General features: G+C 34.2%; 1 protein-coding gene across 5 annotated transcripts in view; it reads left to right on the forward strand.

The window, feature by feature from the left end:
- LOC136035427 (DNA-binding protein P3A2-like) overlaps nucleotides 1–25,191 on the forward strand; it is a 78,215-nt gene that overhangs the window by 47,230 nt on the left and 5,794 nt on the right. For 4 of the 5 annotated variants that reach the window (XM_065717224.1, XM_065717227.1, XM_065717225.1 and 1 more), the window contains exons 7-10: nucleotides 912–1,049; nucleotides 2,578–2,731; nucleotides 5,011–5,108; nucleotides 23,391–23,546. In XM_065717224.1, coding sequence (XP_065573296.1) covers nucleotides 912–1,049; nucleotides 2,578–2,731; nucleotides 5,011–5,108; nucleotides 23,391–23,546 — 546 coding nt within the window. Of the gene's footprint in view, nucleotides 1–911; nucleotides 1,050–2,577; nucleotides 2,732–5,010; nucleotides 5,109–18,328; nucleotides 18,489–23,390; nucleotides 23,547–25,191 lie in introns of those variants that run through there. The other variant, XM_065717228.1, reaches the window with a different exon arrangement.

The following is a 25,191-nucleotide window of genomic DNA, read 5'->3' on the forward strand; positions in this document are numbered from 1 at the left end:
ACCAATGACTTATTAACAATTTGTTTTATTTAGGTATTTTTTTATAAACTGTGTTCGTAATTTTACTTGATTATGGAGCATAATTCTAGCAAATAAATTAGCCGTGAATTACTTTTTATTGAATTTTAATACTAAAAAATAATCCTCCCTATCCTCAGTGCATACTTCTATACAAACTGCAAAGTCTCGGAATGGTCAAAACTAGGTTTGTTTCCTGGACGAGAGAGGGGGGGAAAATTTACCATCTTCTGTCAGAGAGCCATCTTTAGCACTGAAGTGGGGAAAACGAGCTTTTCTTTTTTATTTGTTTGTAGAAAGTAAGACTTGATTCTTCTGTCAAAAGAAGAAAAAAAATACCTTAAGAAAGTATCGCTTGCTTCTGCATCCAAAAATTACTTTTTAAATGCAATGCTTGATAATTAGAAATTAAGTTTCATTAGGACAGTTTATCATTCAACTTAGTAGCACAGCTGATGTTGTGCGAAATGTGTTCCCCCTTATCCCAGACAGAAAGGTGGGGTAGCTAGAGGATCATTGGGTCGAAGTAGGTTGTTCCCTTAGAAAAATCCTCAAAAGCAAGTGTAAAACTGAGCTCTGACAGAAGATGGTAAATTTTCCCCTCCTCTCTCGTCCAGGAAACATCCTTCAGATACTACTATCCTTCAGCTATCAAATAAAGCAATTTAAATCTCTTGATCATTTCAACTAAGGAAGAAAATATTAATTAATTAAAGCTTCTTCTCTCACACGTCTCTCACTGGACAGAATAAAAAACCACAGGTCTATGAATAATCATAGATGTGTGTGGTGTCAATAAGAAATTTCGTTTGGTGCCACGGGTGTTGGAAAAGTGCTACGTTACCCTAACATAAAAAAAAGAAGCTGAAATGACGTATTAATGTTTTTTTTAGAATCATTTTACGCCGTCAATGATTCAAACGGTGACGAATCCAGATGGCACAGTGTCTATAATTCAAATGGATCCTAGTCAACATCCCATTATAACCCTCCCTGATGGAACGCAAGCTCAAGTTCAAGGAGTTGCTACGGTAATACTCTTTCCTTTTCTATTTATTTATTATTCTCTTTTGTCCAAATGCTGGTCACATTTCCGTTTTTAGTTGAAAAAAAGTTATTGGTCGATCAGTACAAATTGTGATGATTATCTGAGTGGAGTTTTGGTAGATAATAAAGTAACTATATTTGAGCATAAGCAAATGTATTGGGATAAACGTTTCTGCAAACAGTAGTCTTGGAACTAAATTTTTTAAGGTGTAACTATTTCACTATATGCTAACTATATGTAACTATATCACTATATCAAACTATATTTGAGCGTAAGCAAATGTATAACCAAATAGGAAATACCCTCAAATGTAAAAAAAAGGTAATAAACGTGGCACAGGATTTTACGTTCTCTACCGGTGGTGCTGATATCTGTTTCATGGCCCTTCACGCAGGAAGTGCAATAGGGGGGGGGGGCAGCAATCCTGTGCTTTTGCATACTTTTCTTGTTTACCTTCACTAGATTTTCCTTGGTACTCATTTAGAGCTGGCTCGACTCTGGCTGAGCTCACTGAGTCACGCCACTGACCCCTGTTTCAAACCAAATAAACCAGCGATACCAGGACTCAAACCCCCGTCGACACGGAGAGAGGATTTAAAGTCTAGTGAGACCAATAAATTCGAAATATGCTCAAATAGGTCGTGCACACTGTATAATTTGTGACGTATATCATTATAAAGTTTACTAAAATACATTCTAACTTCGAAATAACACCGATTTTCTAGATAGGAAAGCTGATCAGAAAAAAAATTGTTTCGGCTCGTGGTGCGGGAAGTTTTCATTAGTTATTCTCCGTTTTCCTATGTTATAGATCAAAATGACTTGCTTACTTGTGCACAAACACAGTTGGAGGAGGGGCATTGGTGCCGTTGGAGGTTGGGACGCAAAATGTTATAGTTTATTATGACACTTTATTTAGCCTAGAGCTGCTTTCTTCAGCTTCTCAGTATAAGATGGATATAGACACATTTCATTGTCTTAGCATTATTGATAATCTTGCTTCAAGAGGAATATTTGTTATTGGAAAGCATACGGAAATTTTCTTAGAGCTCTAATTCTTTTTTATTATAAGGCGGAAGGTATTTGGAGACCTACCAGACCCTTTCCTAAAACTTTTTTTTTGGTATCTGGTCCTTTTTTTACCCCTAAATTTCTCATAAAAGAACACTTTTCTTACAACAACAAAAAAACTGCTTCTCAAAGCCATCCTCCCTCATTGGTAGAAATTAGTGTACCCTCATTGGTAGGTTTGTATTTTCTGGCTTTACCTCTTGCCCCTCCCGGAGAACTTCACGCGGTACTCATACCTAATTGCTTGCTTTGTCTGTAAAATATACAGGTGTAATTTTGAATCACCCTCAGAATACAGTATGTAGTTATTTCTAAGGCTTACCTGTTTGAAACAAGTTTAAAATTTGAACAATGAAAATAATTCCTGATGAAGTGCTCCTTTAAAGAAAATCATATCAAAGGATATTTTGTCTTAACGATTCTATATTTTTTTTATATAGTTTGTACCTTCCTCTGTGAATGAAGCTGGCGGAATGACATTGAGTGCAATAAACGGTCCAGATGGAGCACAACTGGCAACCATGGATCTCAGCAGTGTTACGGAATCAGGTATCACTGAAGGTCACATCTTACTTACGGGAGAAGATGGGCAGAGTAAGAAACTTTTTCATTTTCATTTCCTTTCCTTTCATTGGATATGGTGTATTGTATTAACCTATCAAGATTTTCCGTTATTACGATAGACTACCTTACCAGTATACCTTTTTCAACCATATAGTGATTCTGGTGAGCCATGTCTATATTCTAAAGTACTAAAGGCAGTGAAAATAAAATCTGAATTGGTTTAAATTGAAAACTGCAAAATCATATTTGTCTTAAAGAATTTACAAACCTAGAAAAAGAAATCCTTTTTTTACGAATAAAGAAATCCATATGCTGTTATGCAGTTCGCTTTTTTTTACGAAAAAGGAATCCATATGCTGTTATGTAGTTCATTTTTTACGACAAAGAAATCTATATGCTGTTATGCAATTCGCTTTTTTTCGAAAAAGCAATCCATATGCTGTTGTGTAGTTCGTTTTTTTACGAAAAAGAAATCCATATGCTGTTATGCAATTCGCTTTTTTTCGAAAAAGCAATCCATATGCTGTTATGTAGTTCGTTTTTTACGAAAAAGAAATCCATATGCTGTTATGCAATTCGCTTTTTTTTACGAAAAAGAAATCCATATGCTGTTATGCAGTTCGCTTTTTTTTTACGAAAAAGGAATCCATATGCTGTTATGCAGTTCGTTCTTTTACGAAAAAGAATTCCATATGCTGTGATGCAGCTTTTGGTAACAGTGGGTGTCAAATTTAAAAAAAAGGACGAAGTGAAAATCAGCTAAAAACATACAGCACTAAACAGGTTAGGAAGGGGTACCTTCTCTTTGAAGGTGTAGTTGTCTTTGACAACTAACAGATTGTTAATGTTTGTAACCTTATGGATCAAAAGTGTTATCAAATTACTCATTAATTTTAGCTATTTATTTTTACGGTTCAGCGTCGCAGCATTGACATATGATAAATATAATAATAAAGACATTATAATAATTCAAGGCAATAATAATGACTTTAGTGCATTATATTTGGTAATCGAAAGTTGCATATATATATTGTTATTGTTATCAATACTCTTTGAGATATGAATTCAGTCAAAACGCCATAACTGTGGTCATTATGGAAACAGTCAAAGTATTTTTAATTATTTTTATGCTCAGAAACGTGCATATAATAAGTTGAATTATTTTTTTTTCAATATAGTTTTCAATAAAAAAGGGAAAAGTTCAAAAGAAATTATAGTTTATGATATTTAAATAATAAGGGATGTATAATAATCCCTTATTATTTAATATATAATATATATTAAATAATATAATATATTATATATTATAATATATAATAATAGATATATATATATAAAACATATATATATCTATCTATATTCACAGATAGGACACAGGGACACAACTACAATGGCGCGCAACTGATATGGCGCGTAACGACTTACGCGCGGGGGGGCTTGGGGGGCGCGAAGTGCCCCCACTAACTAGGTGTTGGGGTGGCGCGATGCGCCACCCCAACAGCTAGTATATATATATATATATATATATATATATATATATATATATATATATATATATATATATATATATATATATATATATATATATATATATATATATATATATATGTATATATTTTAGCATTTTCCTTCTATTAGTAATATTGGTTATGGGCATGTTTATATTTTTCATATTTAGCGATTCAGTTGTGCTTGCCGAATATGCAGAGCTAGATCTTGGTCTATATTTCTATACCACTAAACTTTTTATCAAATATTAAAGATTATCATTTTATTTCAGTGTCAAAGATTATTAAATTATTAAAGATTATGATTTGTAGTTTGTATATTACATTGTTTTGAAAATCTACTAGAAAGTTCCCTGGTGTGCGGATGATCTACGGGTAAGGGCTTCGCCTAGGTATCTATGGCTCTTGGTTCCGACTACGACTTCTGTGACGATTTTCTTAGCATTTCTCTTCTATAGGATTTCTCCAATGTGTCTTAATCCACTCCTAAAATTTGTAGGGTATATTTAGTTTAAAGAAGGCAGGGGAGCTGGGCCCGGATTGACACAAAACCGTCTCACTACGATAAGGAAAACATCTAGCAATAAAAATCTGGTGAAGATGATGAAGGAATTATGATATCTCTCTGTTGCAAAATCTCTAATAGATGGTTGTCTGCTTGCCCTCCATAAAGGTTATATCTCTTGAATACCATTTTTCGTTATTTTTGATATTTATTTTTCTGTGAATAGGATATTTTAAATTTATATGTTTCTTTATTAGTTTTATTCTTATCTAGAAGAAAGTTTTTTATCATTTCAGCCTATCCAGTTTCCATTTCTGGTATGGTGACAGTTCCTGCAATGTATCAAACCATGTTATCCAGTATGGCTCAATTACAAGGCAACGGTGATATCCAGGTACGTATTTGTTGCCGCGACTCTTTTATTCTCTGTTCTCTTTCAAGAGTTCTTTGTCTAATGTTCTACTAGGATGAATAGGATGACGTATTTGATCAATAGGATGACGTATATGAATAGGATGTCGTATTGATGACGTATATGGTCCTCTGTTAGGATGATGTATTTGTTGCCTCGACTCATTTATTCCCTGTTCTCTTCCTAGAGCTCTTTGTCTATTGCTCTATTAGGATGAATAGGATAACGCATTTGAATAGGATGAAGTATTGATGACGTGTATGATCCTCTATTAGGATGACGTATTTGTTGCCGCGACTCTTTTATTCTCTGTTCTCTTTCAAGAGCTCTTTGCCTATTGCTCTGTTAGAACGAAACTGGTAGGAGTCATCGAATTTTTGGCACTGTTTTTGCTTATTTCAAAAGCTCTATTTTGTAGACAACTGAACTGTTAAATTTCGTAGTTGTACCCAGGAGTGACGAGGAGTCAGTTAAAGGAGACGGAAATATATTGATAATGTTTCGGCTCATCAGTAGGGAGGTAAAAACTCTACCCCTCCCTTCCCTTACACCCAGGCTTTTTTGCTAATAAATACTAATAATGAAAAGCCTATTTATAACTAATAAATGGACTATAATTTGTTTTTTCACGCAGTGCTGTGTACTGTGTGCCATTTCATTTCATTCCGTTTTCGAAGTAAAAATGAAAGACATATTTTTATAATAAAACTAGCTGTTGGGGTGGCGCTTCGCGCCACCCCAACACCTAGTTGGTGGGGGCGCTTCGCGCCCCCCCAAGCCCCCCCGCGCGCGTAAGTCGTTACGCGCCATAATAGTTACGCGCCATTGTAGTTGTGTCCCTATGTCCCACCTGTGAATATAGATATATATATATATATATATATATATATATATATATATATATATATATATATATATATATATATATATATATATATATATATATATATATATATATGGTTTTAACTACGTAAAACTTGCGAATATACAACATTCTTTGCTGTCCCATTGTCTTTGCATATAAATAGATTGTCAGGTTTACCGACTCTTGAACATGCAACATATAATGATCCATGGGAAAACAATCTGTATTCAGATCTATACCTCATGATTCTAATGATTGCCCTTGAGCTTTGTTGATGGTGATTGCTAATCGACCATTCCCTGTCCCGGTGTCCCGGTCGTCATTTACATCCCCCTGTTTCCCCCGGTGTCCCCGTTGTAGTTGTGTCCCTGTGTCCCGGTCGTCATTTATATTCCCTGTGTCCCGGTCGTCATTTGTATCCCGGTGTACCGGTCTGTATATACATTCGTTTTTTAGTTTTGTTTTTCTCCTTTATTTTTTTCCTTTTTTTTTCTTTTTTAGTTTATTTAGATTTTTAGATTTTTTAGTTTTTTTATTAGTTTTTAGTTTTTTTTTCTTTTTAGTTTTTTGTAGTTTTTACCTTCTTTTTAGTTTTGTTAATTTTTTTTTTTACTTATGTCCTGGTCGTCATTTATACTCCCTGTGTCCCGGTGCTTTGTTGATTGCTAATCGAACATTCCTTTTGTCCTGGTCGCTTTCTCTTTGAGTGTCGTCATTTATTTTTTTCTTTTTTAGTTCTTTTAGTTTTTACCTTTTTTAGTTTTTTTTTAGTTTTTTAGATGAAAATTTTTTTTAGTTTTTTCCTTTTTTTCTTTTTAGTTTTTTATTGGTTTTTACCTTTATGTTAGCTTATTTTTCAGTTTTTTCCTTTTTTTTTAGTTTTTTTTTATTTTTTATTTTTTTTAGTTTTTTACCTTTTTTTAGTTTTATTAGTTTTTTTAGTTTTTTAGCTTTTTTACTTTTTTTATTAGTTTTTAGTTTTTTTGTAGTTTTTGCCTTTTTTTAGTTTTTTCAGTTTTTTTTTAGTTTTTTATTGGTTTTTACCTTTATTTTAGCTTATTTTTCAGTTTTTTCCTTTTTTTTAGTTTTTTTTAGTTTTTAGTTTTTTTAGTTTTTTACCTTTTTTTAGTTTTTTTAGTTTTTTTAGTTTTTTAGCTTTTTTATTTTTTTTATTAGTTTTTAGTTTTTTTTGTAGTTTTTGCCTTTTTTTTTAGTTTTTTTAGTTTTTTAGCTTTTTTATTAGTTTTTAGTTTTTTTTGTAGTTTTTGCCTTTTTTTAGTTTTTTTAGTTTTTTAGCTTTTTTATTTTTTTATTAGTTTTTAGTTTTTTTTGTAGTTTTTGCCTTTTTTTAGTTTTTTCAGTTTTGACGTCACCTGATCCAGTTTTTTCAGGTGACGTCACCTGATCCACGATCCACAGATCCACAGACAACTTATTTTTATATATATAGATAGTTTTTTTATTTTACTTATGTCCTGGTCGTCATTTATACTCCCTGTGTCCCGGTGCTTTGTTGATTGCTAATCGAACATTCCTTTTGTCCTGGTCGCTTTCTCTTTGAGTGTCGTCATTTATTTTTTTCTTTTTTAGTTCTTTTAGTTTTTACCTTTTTTAGTTTTTTTTAGTTTTTTAGATGAAAATTTTTTTTAGTTTTTTCCTTTTTTTCTTTTTAGTTTTTTATTGGTTTTTACCTTTATTTTAGCTTATTTTTCAGTTTTTTCCTTTTTTTTAGTTTTTTTTTATTTTTTATTTTTTTTAGTTTTTTACCTTTTTTTAGTTTTTTGTTTTTTTAGTTTTTTAGCTTTTTTACTTTTTTTATTAGTTTTTAGTTTTTTTTTGTAGTTTTTGCCTTTTTTAGTTTTTTCAGTTTTTTTTTTAGTTTTTTATTGGTTTTTACCTTTATTTTAGCTTATTTTTCAGTTTTTTCCTTTTTTTTTAGTTTTTTTTTAGTTTTTAGTTTTTTTAGTTTTTCACCTTTTTTTAGTTTTTTAGTTTTTTTAGTTTTTTAGCTTTTTTATTTTTTTTATTAGTTTTTAGTTTTTTTTGTAGTTTTTGCCTTTTTTTAGTTTTTTTAGTTTTTTAGCTTTTTTATTAGTTTTTAGTTTTTTTTGTAGTTTTTGCCTTTTTTTAGTTTTTTTAGTTTTTTAGCTTTTTTATTTTTTTTATTAGTTTTTAGTTTTTTTTGTAGTTTTTGCCTTTTTTTAGCTTTTTCAGTTTTGACGTCACCTGATCCAGTTTTTTCAGGTGACGTCACCTGATCCATCCACAGACAGACAGACAACTTATTTTTATATATATAGAAGATAGATTGTCCGTTCAAAATATAAATTCTACTTTACTATCTATATATATAAAAATAAGTTTGTCTGTCTGTGTATCTGTCTGTCAGGTGACGTCATGTTTCTGTGTCGACTGACGTCATGAAGTTAGTTGTCGTCATTTTTGCTATGACGGTGACGTCATTAAAGATATTTAATACATATATGTTCACGTAGAAATCTATTAATGTTTAGCTTTAAAATGACTGATGAACTTACAATGGCAAAAGCCGATGAAGATGCTCAAAGAGTCTATGCCAAAAAACTTGCTGCTGATAGAGAAAGTCAGAAAAGAATGCGTACCGAGGAATCAAAAGAACAGCAAGGAAACAGGCTTGAGGCTGATAGAGAAAGAAAGAACAGAAAGCGTGCCGAGGAATCAAAAGAACAGCAAGGAAACAGGCTTGAGGCTGATAGAGAAAGAAAGAACAGAAAGCGTGCCGAGGAACTACCAGAGCAACGCGAAAGCAGACTTGCTGCTAAAAGAGAAAGTGAAAAAAGAAGGCGTGCCGAGGAATCACAAGAACAGCAAGAAATCAGGCTTGCTGCTGATAGAGAAAGTAAGAAAAGAAAGCGTGCCGAGGAATCACAAGAACAGCAAGAAATCAGGCTTGCTGCTGATAGAGAAAGTAAGAAAAGAAAGCGTGCCGAGGAATCAGAGCAACCTGAAAGTTATCGCCTGACATTCGGGTACAGCCCAGTCGATGATTATAGCTTGAGTAGATGTGTTCAAATCGGGACAATGTCTAAAATTTGTCCCTATTGCAAGGCCTTGAAATTCAATGGTGAAACAATGGGAATGTGTTGCGCCTCAGGAAAAGTTAAACTTCCTCTATTGGCTGCACCACCAGAGCCATTGAAGACTTTCCATACTGGAACTACGTCAGAATCTAAGCGTTTTTTGTCACAAATCAGAAAATACAACTCATGTTTCCAAATGACGTCGTTTGGAGCCCAAATCGAAAATCCAGATCAATTTACGTCTACTTTCAAAGTAAAAGGGCAAATTTATCATAGAGCAGGGTCCCTTCTACCATTCTCAGGCGAGAATCATAAATTTTTACAATTGTACTTCATCAGTGATAGAAATTCTGAATTGAATGCACGTTGCGAAATTTCTCCCAATGTTGAAAGGACAATCGTTTCCCAATTGCAACATCTTTTCCACGAAAATAATAATTTAGTGCGTCTGTTCAAAACAGCCATCGATTTGATGCCTACTGATACGCATAAAATTGTTATTTCCGCTGACAAAACGCCTCCTGGCCAACATGTGCGTAGATACAATGCTCCAACTATCGACGAAGTGGCAATCGTTATGGTCGGTGATCAGTTTTTACCTCGAGATATTATTCTTCATAAGCGAAACGCTCAGTTGTTAAGAATTGCTGAAACTCATCGATGCTACGATGCCCTACAATATCCTATCAATTTTTGGGATGGAGCCGACGGCTATCACTTTAATATTAAATTGATGAATCCAGCCACTAACAAAGAAATGAATAAGAAATGCAGTGCAATGCATTATTATTCCTATAGACTAACGATTCGGCAGGATGAAGAAAATTATATTTTAAAATGCCGTGAATTGTTTCACCAATTTGTCGTTGATATGTATGCTAAAATTGAATCAGAACGTTTGCTATATATCCGCCTGAATCAGACCAAGCTCCGCTCTGAACAATACATTCATTTGCGAGATGCAGTTATAAATGACGGTAATACTACAAACTTTGGAAGATTAACAATTTTACCTTCGTCATATGCTGGCTGTCCCCGTCATATGCATGAATATGCTCAAGATGCTATTGCGTATGTTCGTCTCTATGGTCGTCCAGATTTATTTATTACATTTACATGTAATCAATCTTGGGACGAGATACTGCAGCTTTTACTTCAAGGACAATCGGCGGTTCATAGGCATGACATTACGGCCCGTGTCTTCCGGCAAAAGTTGAAATCACTGATAAACTATATAGTAAAACTTGAAGTGTTTGGGTCAGTGCGATACTGGATGTACTCAGTGGAATGGCAAAAACGAGGTTTGCCACACGCACATATACTAATCTGGCTACATAAAAAAATTACTTCGAACGAAATCGATGATGTGATTTCCGCTGAAATACCTGATAAAAATGTCGATAAGGGGTTACATGATATTATTGTAAAAAATATGATACATGGACCTTGCGGTGCACTGAACGAAAATTCACCATGCATGGCCAAAGGAAGGTGCACAAAGCAATATCCTCGACTTTTAGTATCAAACACAATTACTGGCAATGATGGTTACCCACAATATAGAAGAAGATCTACTGAAGATGGCGGTAAAACAGCAATAATAAAGAAGCGTAACGGTACCACCATCGAAGTAGATAACCAGTGGGTTGTTCCATATTCCCCATTATTATCAAAAACATTTAATGCACACATAAACGTTGAATACTGTAACTCCGTAAAGGCAATCAAATACATATGTAAATACGTCAACAAAGGCAGTGACATGGCAGTTTTTGGCTTGCAGCCCGAAATCAAAGATTTCGACGAAATCGTACAATATCAGGCTGGAAGATACATAAGCAGTAATGAAGCTGTTTGGCGAATTCTTTCATTTCCGATACATGAACGTAGTCCAGCTGTTGTTCACTTAGCGGTACATTTACAGAATGGTCAACGTGTTTATTTCACGGAAACCAACGTGCAACAAAGAGCCCTGAATCCACCGGATACAACATTAACAGCTTTTTTTTCGCTTTGCAAAAATCATTCTTTTTCAAAAAAACTGCTGTATACTGAAGTGCCTTCGTATTACACGTGGAATACTAAAAATAAAGTATTTGAATGTCGAAAACAGGGTAAGTCAGTCGACGGCCAACCTACCATCTTCAAAGATACCACGATAGGAAGACTCTACACCGTTCACCCCAATCAACATGAATGCTTCTTTCTACGCCTGCTTTTGGTGAATGTACCCGGTCCGACATCCTTTGAGTATTTGAGAACTGTAAACGGTACTATACATAACACTTACCGTAGTGCATGCCAAGCTCTGAATTTATTGGAGAATGACCAACACTGGGATAACTGCATCAATGACGCGTGCGAAACGTCAACCCCAAGTCAAATTCGAGCATTGTTTGGCATCATTTTAACAACTTGCTCTCCATCAGCTCCTACAGAGTTATGGGAAAAATATAAGTCAAAAATGTCCGAAGATATACTCCATCGAAAACAGTTAGAGACGTCAGATATGAGTTTTGATTTTACATCAGAAATTTATAACTACACTTTAGTTATTATAGAAGATTTGTGCGTACGTATGGCAAACAAACCTCTTCAGGATTTGGGAATGCCTTCACCTAACCGTATCGCTGCTGTTTCGACATGTTTAGAATTGGATCGTGAACAAAGTTACAGTACGAGTGATCTATTGTCGTATGTACAAAATAACATTTCCAAGTTAACGTCGGAACAAAAAGACATTTATGATACGATAATGCATTGTGTCGATAACAACGTTGGAGAAATTTTCTTTTTGGATGCGCCAGGAGGTACTGGTAAAACGTTTGTGATAAAACTGATTCTGGCATCAATTCGATCAAAAAATGATATAGCGTTGGCAATTGCGTCGTCCGGAATAGCCGCAACATTGCTGCCTGGTGGAAGAACTGCTCATTCCGCTTTGAAATTGCCTCTGAATTTGCATTCTACAGAAACTCCCACGTGCAATATTTCCAAATCATCTGGGATGGGTAAAGTATTGCAGCAATGCAAACTTATTATTTGGGATGAGTGCACAATGGCACACAAAAAATCGCTCGAGGCTCTGGATCAATGCTTGAAAGATTTAAGAGCGAATTCGAAACCCTTTGGCAGCACATTAATATTGCTTGCGGGAGATTTCAGGCAAACATTACCTATAATACCTAGATCAACTCCTGCAGACGAAATGAATGCTTGCCTGAAAAATTCTAATTTATGGGCACACGTAAAAATATTAAAATTAACTACAAATATGCGTGTCCGATTGCAAAACGATGACTCTGGTCAAACATTTTCAGATCAATTGCTGGCAATTGGAAACGGAAAGCTCCCAGTAGACTCAATTTCAGGACGTATACAACTACCTGCTGATTTCTGTAATTTAGTGACGTCCAAAAATGAATTGATTGAAAAAGTATTTCCGAATATTCTAAAAAATTATAAAAATAATAAATGGCTAAGTGAAAGAGCGATTCTCGCACCCAAAAATATAGACGTCCACGAAATCAACAATATTGTTTTGACCAAGATTCGAGACCAGGCAGTCCTTTACAAGTCAGTCGACACAGTTTTGGAACCAAATGAAGCGGTTAATTATCCATCTGAATTTTTAAATTCCATAGATCTTTCAGGGTTTCCACCACACGTGCTACAACTAAAAATAGGCGTACCATTTAAGAAATATCAACCCACCAAAGCTTTGCAATGGCACGCGACTTGCCGTAAAAAAAAACAATGGAAAACCTAATAGAGGCCACAATCTTGACAGGGCCTTTTGAGGGTGAGGCTGTTCTTATTCCTCGCATTCCCATGATTCCAACGGATCTGCCTTTTCAATTTAAAAGATTGCAATTCCCAATTCGATTAGCATTTGCAATCACCATTAACAAAGCTCAAGGTCAATCATTAGAAAAATGTGGTATAGATCTTAATACTGATTGTTTTTCCCATGGACAATTGTACGTTGCATGTTCGAGGGTCGGTAAACCTGACAATCTATTTATATGCAGCGACAATTGGACAGCGAAGAATGTTGTATATTCGCAAGTTTTACGCAGTTAATTTGTATTGTATCTATCTATCTATCTATCTATATAAAAACAAGTTGTGTGTATGCATGTTTGTTTGTTTGTAAAAAGAGCGTTTGCATCTGACGTCATTATTAGTACATACGGCTTTGTATATGCACAGACAATGGGAAAGCCAAGAATGTTGTATATTCGCAATTTTTACGTAGTTTGAAACACATATATAAATCTATCTATATTCACAGGTGGGACACAGGGACACAACTACAATGGCGCGTAACTAATATGGTGCGTAACGACTTACGCGCGCGGGGGGGCTTGGGGGGCGCGAAGCGCCCCACCAACTAGGTGTTGGGGTGGCGCGCCTAGTTGGGGTGGCGCTAGTATTATATAATTCTTTACTATACCCTGCTATACTATATTTTACTGCAGAATTCACCATTGATTTACTATAGGATTCTCTGCTTCATTGGCAAAAAATGAAATAAAAAGTAACAATTAATAAACGGCATTAATTTAAAATACTAACCAGGAATTTATAAAAGGTCATTAATTTTTCTCTTTTTTTTATTGCGCCCAGTAAAATGTTCGTGTGGGTTAAATTTGTGTATAGCGCCAAGTAAAATGTTCGTTTTGTTTAAATTTGTGTATATCACCCAGTAAAATGTTCGTATGGGTTAAATTTTTGTATATTACCCAGTAAAAGGTTTGTGTGGGTAAATTTGTATATAGCGACCAGTTTGATGTTGGTGTAAATTAAATTTTTGTATAGCACTCAGTAAAATGTTCATGTGGGATAGTTTTTGTATAACACCTAGTAAAATGTTCGTGTTGGTTAAATTTGTGTATAACGCCCAGTAAAATGTTCCCTTAAGTTAAATTTTTGTATAGCATCCAGTAAAGTTTTCGTGTGGGTTAAATTTTTGTGTAGTACCCAGTAAAATGTTTGTGTGTGGGTAAATTTTTGTGTAGCGACCAGTTTGATGTTGGTGTGGGTTAAATTTTTGTATAGCGCTCAGTAAAATGTTCGTGTGGGCTAAATCAGCTAATAACTTATTGTTTTGGGTATCTGAGTCAGTTAAATGAAATCTTATTGGAAAATAAAAAGAATGGTATGACATAGAAAAAATGATGGCTTTCAAGGGTGGTTACGGGGAGTTTTTATGAACAGATTCGAATTGACCGCCCTCTTTCTGGATCCAAAATTCTTTCGAATTCATGGATACTTTAATTGCTAAAATTGTTTTATATGTTATATGTGGAAATATATAGTGGTTAATCGGGCAAAATAGTGATAAGAATTAAGGCTTTTCTGGCTGGTGTGTCCAACTCAAAAACAATATGATTTTGTAAAAGATTATTTTAACCCAGAGATTATAGAATTTTCCAGGAAAGATTTGATTCCATGATTCTAGTCAAGAAGGATCCCTAAAAAAATAATGCGAAAATGTTTTCTCTATTGGGCAATTTGTTGTCTTTTTAGTGGGCTATTCGCTTGAAAATTAACTGTTTATAGTACCAAGAACATTGAAATTGAAATATGAATGTTTCAGGCTCGTAAGTGGAAATTATGCAAACACATATATCTTGAAAAATTAGGAATTCAGTTTTTTGAATGAAAACACCTTCATATGCATTTAAAATGATTTTTGTAGTTGTGGTAGTGGGTGGCAAATCAGGTGAAATAGGTTATTAACATACACCATCAACCAGCTTAAAAAGATATGCCTTTCCTTTTAAGGTATAGTTGTCTTTGGGAATGAAAAGAATCTTTGTGTTCGAAATCTTATGGACGAAACGTGTTGTCAAATTTAACTTTTTAGTTTCGCCTATATATTTTCACGGTTCAGTTTGGCAACACTGGTGGAAATTCATATTTCAAAACAACCAAAAGAATAATCGTAGAAAATAATGTTTGACAGGTAGACCATAGATGGCTCTGGGGGGAGGGGGGTTCAATATTTTGGTCCCTTGAGATCTTTTATGCCCTTGAGACCTCAAATATAGCAACGCCTAAATAACTAGATTCTCGATAAGTCCATTAACCAAAAGATAAAAATGATCGTCCATCTTACACCCGAAATCTGTACCCTTTAAGTGAAGGGCTATAGCCCCTGAAAGCGATAATGAAGATCTTCTCATCTTAGGATTGCTCGAGGAATGTTTTCTGCCCAAAATAATAAAACATTTAAGATTAATTGAATGAGTTAATTTAGAGTATCGCTGTGCTCCAATGATCCCCATGGGCATAACTAAATCAAAGGTTGATTTTAATTTTATTTCTTTTCCTGAGATTTCTTTTTACACATTAAGAGTGTATTATTGTACATTTTTAGCTTTTTTCTTCGTTTCTCATAGAAACGGGGTCCTAACCCCCATTTTTATCCGCTTTATTTAAATTTTCTTAAAGTTTAAGAGAAGACTCATCACACCGATAATTGTTCAGTTTCTTTTTATGGCACTTGGTATTAACCAAGTGACATATAGCAATCGCAAATTCTGTCGGTCTGTCGGTCTGTCTGTCTGTCTGTCTGTCGGTCTGTCCCGGTTTTGCTACTTTAGGTACTTCCAGGTAAGCTAGGACGATGAAATTTGGCAGGCGTATCAGGGACCGGACCAGATTAAATTAGAAATATTCGTTTTCTTGATTTGACCATCTGGGGGGCTGAAGGGAGAGAAAAAATTAGAAAAATTGAGGTATTTCTAACTTACGAGTGGGTGATCGGATCTTAATGAATTTTGATATTTAGAAGGACCTCGTGACTCAAAGCTCTTATTTTAAATCCCGACCGGCATTAATTCTCTGATTTTCCTTTTAAAGCAATCTATTGATTCTTAGAATTTTGCTAGAGCTTATACCATATGAGCTCTTGGCTCTTGGCTCTTCCTACCTCGTCACAAGTGCCATATGAGCTCTTAGCTTTTGTTTCTTTTTATGCACGAAAAGTGTATTTTCTAAGCTCTTGTTGTTGTTTTTCTAAATCTTTCAGAAACGCAGTTTCAACTCCCTGAGAAACTTCACCCTTCTCAAACGTGTCTATATGTGTTCTTGTCAGTGTTGTATTGTTTTGCATGTTGCATGTTTATTCTAAGCCTGTTAATGTTTATGCTATACCGCCAAACCAAGAAAAAAAGAAGATATGTCTTTTTGTTTAATCAGAAACCTGTAATTCCACTCAATATTTTTTCGTATCGTATTATCTGACATCAAATGACTGCGATGGTCAATGCTAATCTAATTAGGAGTTATAATTTCATTGATCGCAACAAGCACATTGGTGTAAGAAAAGACGTATTGGGGCCCCAAAGTCCGCTAATTAGAAAAGGCGAGTATTGAGCCATGTATATAAATTTACTTTCTCAGGCATTTTGCTTTAGCCATGCAAAAGATTCTTTAGTTATAGTTTCGTAACTTATAAATAGAAAATAAAACTAATTAGAAAACGATAAGAAAACCAAACCATAAAATTTAAAGTTATATTTTCTCTCGTTTTTTTTTCCAAAATTGAGTGAATTGTTTCAACCGTGGTTTTATAAACGCTCAAATGGAAGTAGTTAAGGTTTATGTTCCCTTTGAAACTGCGATTGACAGCACCGAATGGACCTGTAAACACCTGTAACTTGGAGCGAATGGATAAGATTCTTATATGATCGGATTCATTAGTTTTAGATCTAACTATTCGCTCTTCTTTTCCTTAAAGAATTATCTAAACTTGCTTAAGACATTGGAATATTTTCTTTTTTTCAATGATTTCCAACCTTCTTTTTTTTAACCTAAAAAAATACGAAGCTGATTTTAAAAATATAACTCAATAGATGGGTTAAGATAAATCTCGCCTGTAGAATAGGCATATAGTAAAGCTTTTGTCTTGTGTTGAAACCGCAACTAACATACCAAAATTGGACAGGGAAAGTAAACATTAACGAACGTAAATGTTGACGGTTGGATCCAAGAGAATGGGTCGATATGACAAGAGCGCCAATAATTGACCATATTGACTAGTTTTTTAAAATAGGAAGAATCGGAATAAGGGTGTCAGAATAATATTGGGGGGAGGGGATCCCCACACCTCTGGATCAGCCTTTAATCTTTGGTGTTTAATATGAGAAGATAAAGAATAAAAACTGTTGCACAAATGACGTGAAGAGTATTGACTTTATTTAAAAAGAAAGAAAATTAGATAATATATATATATGATAGATTGTATAGACATAATTATATATATCTTATATAGATATCAATACATCGTTCAAACTCAAGTTCCATATATTTCATTAAATACACAATAACAAGTGCAATATCCCAAAGAGCTCGATGGCCCGTTGATTAGGAAACAACTTACAATAACTAATTAATTATAATATTGGACATATCTATACTAAACTACGCCTAAGATTAAATTGAAATCAACTTACCAAAAAGCCCCCAGGAATACGTTGATCTTCCCGTCACCCTGTCACCCGACAATCAAAATCAGATTGAAATTTTCTCAATATCATCGAGGAATCATCGCTAACAAAACGACACCCAACCAATAAACAAAATCTGACAACATTCATCTAAAACATAAGATTTACTCTTAATAAAATATAATAATAGATATAATTTTAGATTTAAGCTAATATATATATATATATATATATATATATATATATATATATATATATATATATATATATATATATATATATATATATATATATATATATATATATATATCATATTCAGACTGCAGGGACGATTTTAAAGTTATTTTTTTTACTATAGAGAAATCTTTATCTGTATTAAAATAGAGGCTTTTTTTCAATCTTTAATTGACTTAACGTAACTAACGAGTTGCATTGAATAGATGAACAAACAATTGTACAAATAAATTATTAGTTTAGATTAGTCGGTGCAATTTGAAACATTAAAAAGGGTAAATCAATAATAATCGGATTTAAATTTCAAGATGCTAAAATACCATTTAAGTAACAATAAGATTGTCTAACGTGGAATAAGAATATTCGAGTTTTGAAAGATTACAGCTCGAATGAAAATCCAACAATTTATTGTGTCAATTAAAAGGCCTTGAAAATGAAATTGCAGATTAGAAAAATAAAAGTAACATTTGAAAAAAATTTTCACTAACAAGATACTAATATGGTAAGTTATGTTGTTTTCGTCATAATTAAGCATTCGGCTATTTTCTTTCGCTTAATTTAGTGACCAAATTTTCTTTTCTTCAGAGGGACGGTAAGCAAATCTGTGTTACGACTCCAGTCATTCGAAAAAATTGAAGAAACCGCTTTACTATTTGATCTTTTACGTGTCTAGTCAATGTCACCTTATTTTGCTTTATTATAACTAATTTTTGTTCCGTTTTGAAATAGATTATGCTGTTTATTATTCTTGTCTTGTTTTTGTTTAGTTTCACCTTCTCTTCTGTGAGACTGTTTTATTTATTTCGTTCGATGTGGCCTTGTTTTAAACTATTTTTCAGCGATACCGAGTCAGTTATGGTAAATGCATGCTGGCAAAAACGGCTTCTCGGCCTTTAAAAACTTGGTGTGGAAAAATATTGCTACTTACCCTTTTCGAGTTGAACGGGTTTCTTGAAGAACATGGGTAAGGTTAACCAAAACTAAAATTAGGATAGGAGCTTTATGTAAACCCTCATATAGCTTTTTTCTGCTGTACAAAATTGTAGCTGCCTCTACGTGACTCTTCTACTACACTTTTAGTTATTACCTTTCCTCACTCAAATTATATGTAGTTATACGTTGTTGTCTTTTTTTGATTTTAGTACTGAAACGGAGTCAAAGCATCAGGTTATTTTGAATCTTTATTCTCATTAAGAAAAAAAAAGACCGTATTGGAACACAATTCATTTCTGTAATACCTGCCTCTGCTAGCACTTTTTCAACTTTTTTTTTTACACCTAAACACCATAGTATAATACCTTTCTGGCCATCGTTTCTTGTTTGAATGTAAGCCAAGTCCCAGTTTTTTTTTTTTTTTTTTTTTTTTTTTTTTTTTTTTTTTTTTTTTTTTTTTTTTTTTTTTTTTTTTTTTTTTGTTCTTCTTTAAACTTGAAAAAAAAATGACGTAAAGACCTTCTGTTTAGTCTCGTTCTTCTTTGATTTTTGTATTAAAATCGAATAGCCGAGGGCATCAAGCCATGGCTAATTGTACAAAAAGCCAGAAAGATAGTCCAATTGAGTGAGAAACAAATCTGGTATTAACCTCCTTTATCAGAATTGTATAAAAATGACGCACGAAATCTGTCTGTTAACCATAGTACATTTCTGCATTAGAAATTTTACTTGCCTCTACGGCACACTCCAATCTGGATTTGAATGTATCACCATTTCACCTTCGCGCAAGTGCAGTACCTATGCTTTGGCCTAATGGCCACTTAAGCTATTGCTGTGACGCATTGGGAAACTTCCCAAAGAGTGCACTGTGATGTGTCCCATTTCTGAACCAAATGGTCGCTACTTTAGCTTACCTAAGCTGTGGTCTTAACTTACTGACTGCCGCTTTGGAAGATCCTCGGCGTTTCATATATGATGTTGATGTCACAGATTATAATGATATCATGTAACGGGCAGGGTGTCAGGGTCAATTAGAAAACATAGTCGGGGAATAGGTTGCTTAAAGTACAAAGGACAGTACAAAATGAAACATGATTCTTTTAATTGGTCTAGTGGAAACTACCATAACTGCATATGTCTTGAAAAATTTGGAAAACCTGAGAATTCTGACGAAAAAGACCTCTATATGCCGTCATGCAGTTTTAGTACTTAATGAGTGCCAAGTTTGGAAATAAGGAACGTGTGGGGAAAATGAGCGAAAAAAAAAATATCATTATGGCGTTCTAAAAAGTGTTACTTTCCTCCCTACTGTAGCAAAAGGCAAACACTGCCAATCATTGGCAGTTAACCGGTTGAAAAAAAGTAGTGATTGAATAAGTAAAATTATGCAAGATTACAACTCAACATCGTGTTATCAGATAGAAATTGAAGAGAAATGCATATATCATTGAATAGTTAAAAATATAAGCTATGAATTAATATGTTTATTATCAAAATCGTTAAAGGTTAAACACTTCTAATTATCAGTTAATTGACTTACCTACGAGAATATCTTGCGAAGACCAATAATCTTATTTTGTTATATTTATCTACTTAGTGTTTCAAACTGTATTCATCACTAGAATCATTATTTTCTTCTGATTCTGACAATATCACTTTTAGAGCTTAATTTTTACTATACAAAGCCCAGATATTCAATTAGCTTAAATTCAAGATGAAAATTTGGGTTTGAAGGATATTCAGTGTTTTAAAAGCATTTATCCAAAAATAAACAGCTTACCTTGAGGATTTTCGTCAGTTTACAACAGTTGAGTAGACAAGGAATAACATAAGAGGGGGGATCAGAAGATTGCTATTTCTTGAATTTTGCAAGCGAAAAGTGTCGTCATGATTACGGAATTTTTTTTCCGCTTATTTTTGGTTTGTTTTACGGCTAAATGTGGTAACATTGTCCACAAAATCGTTGCACAAATGGTTTTGCTTAAATATCTATGTAATAACTAGAGCAAAAATCAAAGAAAATCTTGCTTTTAGGTATGAAAAGACCTAAGATGGAGCCAGGGGACAAAAGATGTTTTCATGTTGATGTCCTTGGTACCTTAAGCAAAGGCAAGGGAGGTTGTGTTATTTTTGATTCGCTACTGTTCAACCATACCGTTTAGATTAGAGGGCACTCGATGTTAGTTGCTATTCACTGTTGCCCGACTCCTATGAACACATTGGCTGATGTCACTCAAAAAGTATTGTGTAACAACAAATCAATTTTAAGAGAGAGTGCAACACTTAATAAGATGTTATGAGATTATTAGCTATTAGTATTGATATTCGCTTAACAAAGGTAGTTTTATGACACTTCCAAGTTGCGTAGTCAGAGCATATTTTGGTAACAAATTTCCCACCTCCGATTATTTCTCAAAGAAGATTTTATTTTGACAATAATATTGCGTAACGCCTTTTAAATAACCGCTTTGAATCTGAATCTATCGGCTTCGTGTAATGAAGATTAGTCGTAAAGAGATTTCTGCTGCAATTTTGTTTTAATTCGTGATTTAATATTCAATTTAGTATTTAATATTCGATGCAGAAAAGGGGATTCGTTAGCGAGTCTGATTTAGATGTATCTATAAATGGAACTGCTTCAGTGCCATCTACGACAGAACGTAATTGGAAGTAATGCACCGAGGGAGTAAAACCAAGTACAGAAACCTGAAACAATCAGACCTTGGGCGTTTTCTAACCTTTGGTTCCTAGTAGAAATTGACAGCGTCGTTCAAGGAGAAAAGAAAATGGTGTGTAATTGCTCGGAATTCTAGTGAAGGACATTTAACAAAACATCTGCTAAATTTATCTAATGAGAAATAGTCAGTTTATTTTTTGTTCAGCTGTAGTAAGATACTTAAACTAGACCCCTGAACACTAAGACTTGACAGGTGCTTTCATTCATATTTTCTGGATATTAATCATTAAACAACGCCCGAGGAGTAAGTTGATAATTCTAACCTAATTTAATGCTTTCAAATAAAAACTACTATCATTATTTTACTTGTAGGGAAAATTTTCCAGGGCGTGTTTTCTGGCGGAGAATTTATCACGGGAGAGGGTGAATTTCCCGCAGAAGAGAAGTTTTCTGCAGGGGGGAATTTTACTGGTTGAGAATTGTCTGTGGGAGGAATTTTTAAAATACATTTATATTTAAAATATACGCGGGGGGAATTTTTGTGCAGGGTAAATTTGCTTGAAATTCTTTCTTTTGGGATCATTTCTTTTTAGAATAAACTCTTTGTTTGCATCTTAAAATGAATGAGGGCAAAACGAGGGATCTTAAATTATGAAAATAACTTGGAACTATCTTGGAGCTAATTGTCATCTTTTGCTAAGCTTGAACATTCGTATGTTTTACCACTTTTTCTCCAAGTAAATTTCAAATATATAAAAAAAAAGAAATTTTATAACGTAAATACGCGGTTCAGTAGACAAATGACAAACAGAAACATGCCCAAACTAATCTATGAAGTCGGCAAAATCATGTGGAAAAATATTCAACATCTTACTATTGCCAGAGTCGTTCAAGGGGGGAGTGGCAACCGGGGCAACCTTAACAGGGCACACCTTGACAGGTCTGGGTTGCCCACTTTGATAAAATTTTTACTTTGATTCTGCTGTTTTGCTTATATTTGAGTCGGGAGGGGCGCTGTAATTAATTTTTACTTGTGCATCACCAACCCTAGGGACGGCTCTAACTATAACCGTCGAATAATCACTATAAACACTCCATTCATTCTATTATATTAAGTGTTTAGCTGCCACTTTCAAGTACGTTCGTTTTTCCAAATGGCCACGCTACATTTTAACCCAGTCTGATTATCGAGTATGGTAAGTGCTGGTAACTTATATTGCTTCCTCTGCTAAATGAGGAAAAAAGCTTTTCACCTTTAGGCTTTTAACAGTCAGATTAAAGCTATTCTGAAAGTTTATCCAACTATTTATGAAAAATAGTGTTAGTAGAAAATGGTTTATCGTGCGTTTTTGCCTGGGTTAGGTACCAAATCTAAGATAAAAGGATAAGGATCCTACAGAGCCATCGTTAGCACACAGGGCGTTGGATCGACATTTCAGATATTGGGTCTTTTTATCAGGAACAAGTACGGAGCCTGTCTGTCTGGCCTTGTCGTACCAGGGATCTATCCTTGGGCCCTGCATTTTCAAAACTAGGTTTCATATAGAAAAAACCGATCGAGTAAGGTAAACTTTGATGGTGTGAATGTCCATTTAGGAAGAACAAAGATAAAATTATGACTGCCAGCATAGATCTGTCGTCTGGGAGTAGCGTTTCAGGGGGGGGGGGGAAGTTTAGAATTTCGTTTCCCAATCGGAAGGAGGGCAGATGCACAGTCTTTTATGCCTTGAGGTAATTTGTGGATTGAATTTTTAATGCTGTTTCAGTAAATAGTCGACAAGACGGGAAGAAGAAGCAGGATGACCTTGATACAGCTAGAATAAAATTATGAACATTATATTACATTGTTGGGGACTTAGGAGAAAACTGAAGTTTTGGACAGGACGTGATAAAGACGAAGCGTGTGATGGTATGTGGGCCCAAGGCAGCTCAGTGCTGCCACTTGTTTGTAGCATTAGTAGGAAGTGATTTTATTGTCAAGTTTTTCTTTAAATAGTTTCCCCATAAAATATGCTTTTGATTGTATATTTTGTTAAGTCGGAAGGATCGAATGACAACGATTTTGCTGGAATGACAGTTACGCCGATTCAACTGGCTGGTGGTGCTCAAATCTTACAAGTATCAGGACCTTTGATGACTTCTATAGACGATGGTACTCAAGCTGTGCTAAGAGCTACAGGAGTTTCAGAAGAGGTAGGTGAACTTAAGGGGAAAAGAAGATGAGAATGTCGTTTTTGCAATAGACCTTACATTTCGTTGAAATTAATAAAAAAAAAAAAATTAAATTCGTTTCCTCTAAACTTATTTTTTTGAAGTTCATAATTTTTATTCTTGCTAACCATTACTTCCATCTGAAAAATGAACCCAGGTGGTTTGAATAAGGTAATTCAAAAGACAAAATGAGAAGCTATTTTTTAAACTGAGTTTCACAACCCTATCCCTCAGACTCTAAACACTTTTCAATATGCTTAACCGGTTGCTTCAATATTTTTTGTATTTTTACTATGATTCTTCATAAACTCAATGTTGTTATCTTTATGCGTAAAATCTTCGTTTTATGCTCTAAAAAGTAGTTTTAAATCTTAACTTTCGATACCATTTTATGGTGTTTTATGGGGGGTATTTTTTCGTTTTTTTTTACGTTTTTGGGGGATATTCAATAAGACCTTCCCTGTATAAACAATTGTGTCGCTAGTAACTTTCGAAAAATCTCAAACACATTTTTTTAGTTTTTGCTCTCAAATAAAATTTCTATCGTATAACATAATTCTTAGAATATTTCCTAGGCTAGTTTCCCCATCGGGGGCTACAGCAGAGGACTAAAAGTTCTAAGTTCTCATTATTTGAGGGTTAGAGACTTTGATCATTTTCACTAAAATTCTGATCTTGACGAATGTTTTGCTTCATTGTGGCAAAGTCTCCAAGCCCACTTTTTTTTTTATTTTCTAAGATTTGCCGTCAAAGTACATGGGTAAATTTGTTAAAGATTTATATTACTTAATTGGTATTTAAGTGTCGATAATAGGTATAGTTAAACACATCTTTCCATACTCCTACACATGAATAAGAATGTATAAATCCTGCAAAATTTCCACCAGATGATTACCTTAGACCCTGGCTCCTCATGTGTCTCTAGAGGTACAGAGGGCGTCTGCGAAGACCCTCCGACCATCTCTCAGATGAACAACAGCGTAGACATACACTCACCTTGGGGTTGTTCTTACGTGGATGACATGGCAATCTCACTCGTATGACATTCGAAGCGTATTTTTAGGTCTTCTTCGTTGTCTTGTGCCCTCTAGTTGTCATTGGTGAAGCCTACGACTGGTTTGTAAGAATTTAAACCCGCAATGCATACTCTTATTTGAACGATCAAACAGTACAATCTTTTTGAACATACTACCCTTTTTAGTATCTTCTATTCATACACTGTACTATCTTCTAAAGATCATATCAAATCTGTAGAATATTTCCTATAAAATACATTGTTTTATAAATTGTGATACTCGAATCGGATCCACAAGACCGCGCACAGAAAACTCCTTAATCTGTTTTAGCCAAAACCAACATGTGTGATGTGCACATGGGACGAACATGGTACAATATTCCTCTTGGATGGCTGATACGGAAAGGATGCGCACGGAATATATGAACTAAAGTTTCACATATTCCGTCAGAAACTTACATACTTTTTTATGACCATATGGTAAGGTGGGCCGATTTGAATTTTCTCTTCTGACAGTATTAAGAGACAACTTTTAATATGCCATCTTATTCCCTGCTTCAAGAGGAATATCGAAAAGGGGGTGGCCAGAATATATTTTCAGCTACTGCTTGG

This window comes from Artemia franciscana, chromosome 14, assembly GCF_032884065.1.
Source record: "Artemia franciscana chromosome 14, ASM3288406v1, whole genome shotgun sequence".
Taxonomy (NCBI): domain Eukaryota; kingdom Metazoa; phylum Arthropoda; class Branchiopoda; order Anostraca; family Artemiidae; genus Artemia; species Artemia franciscana.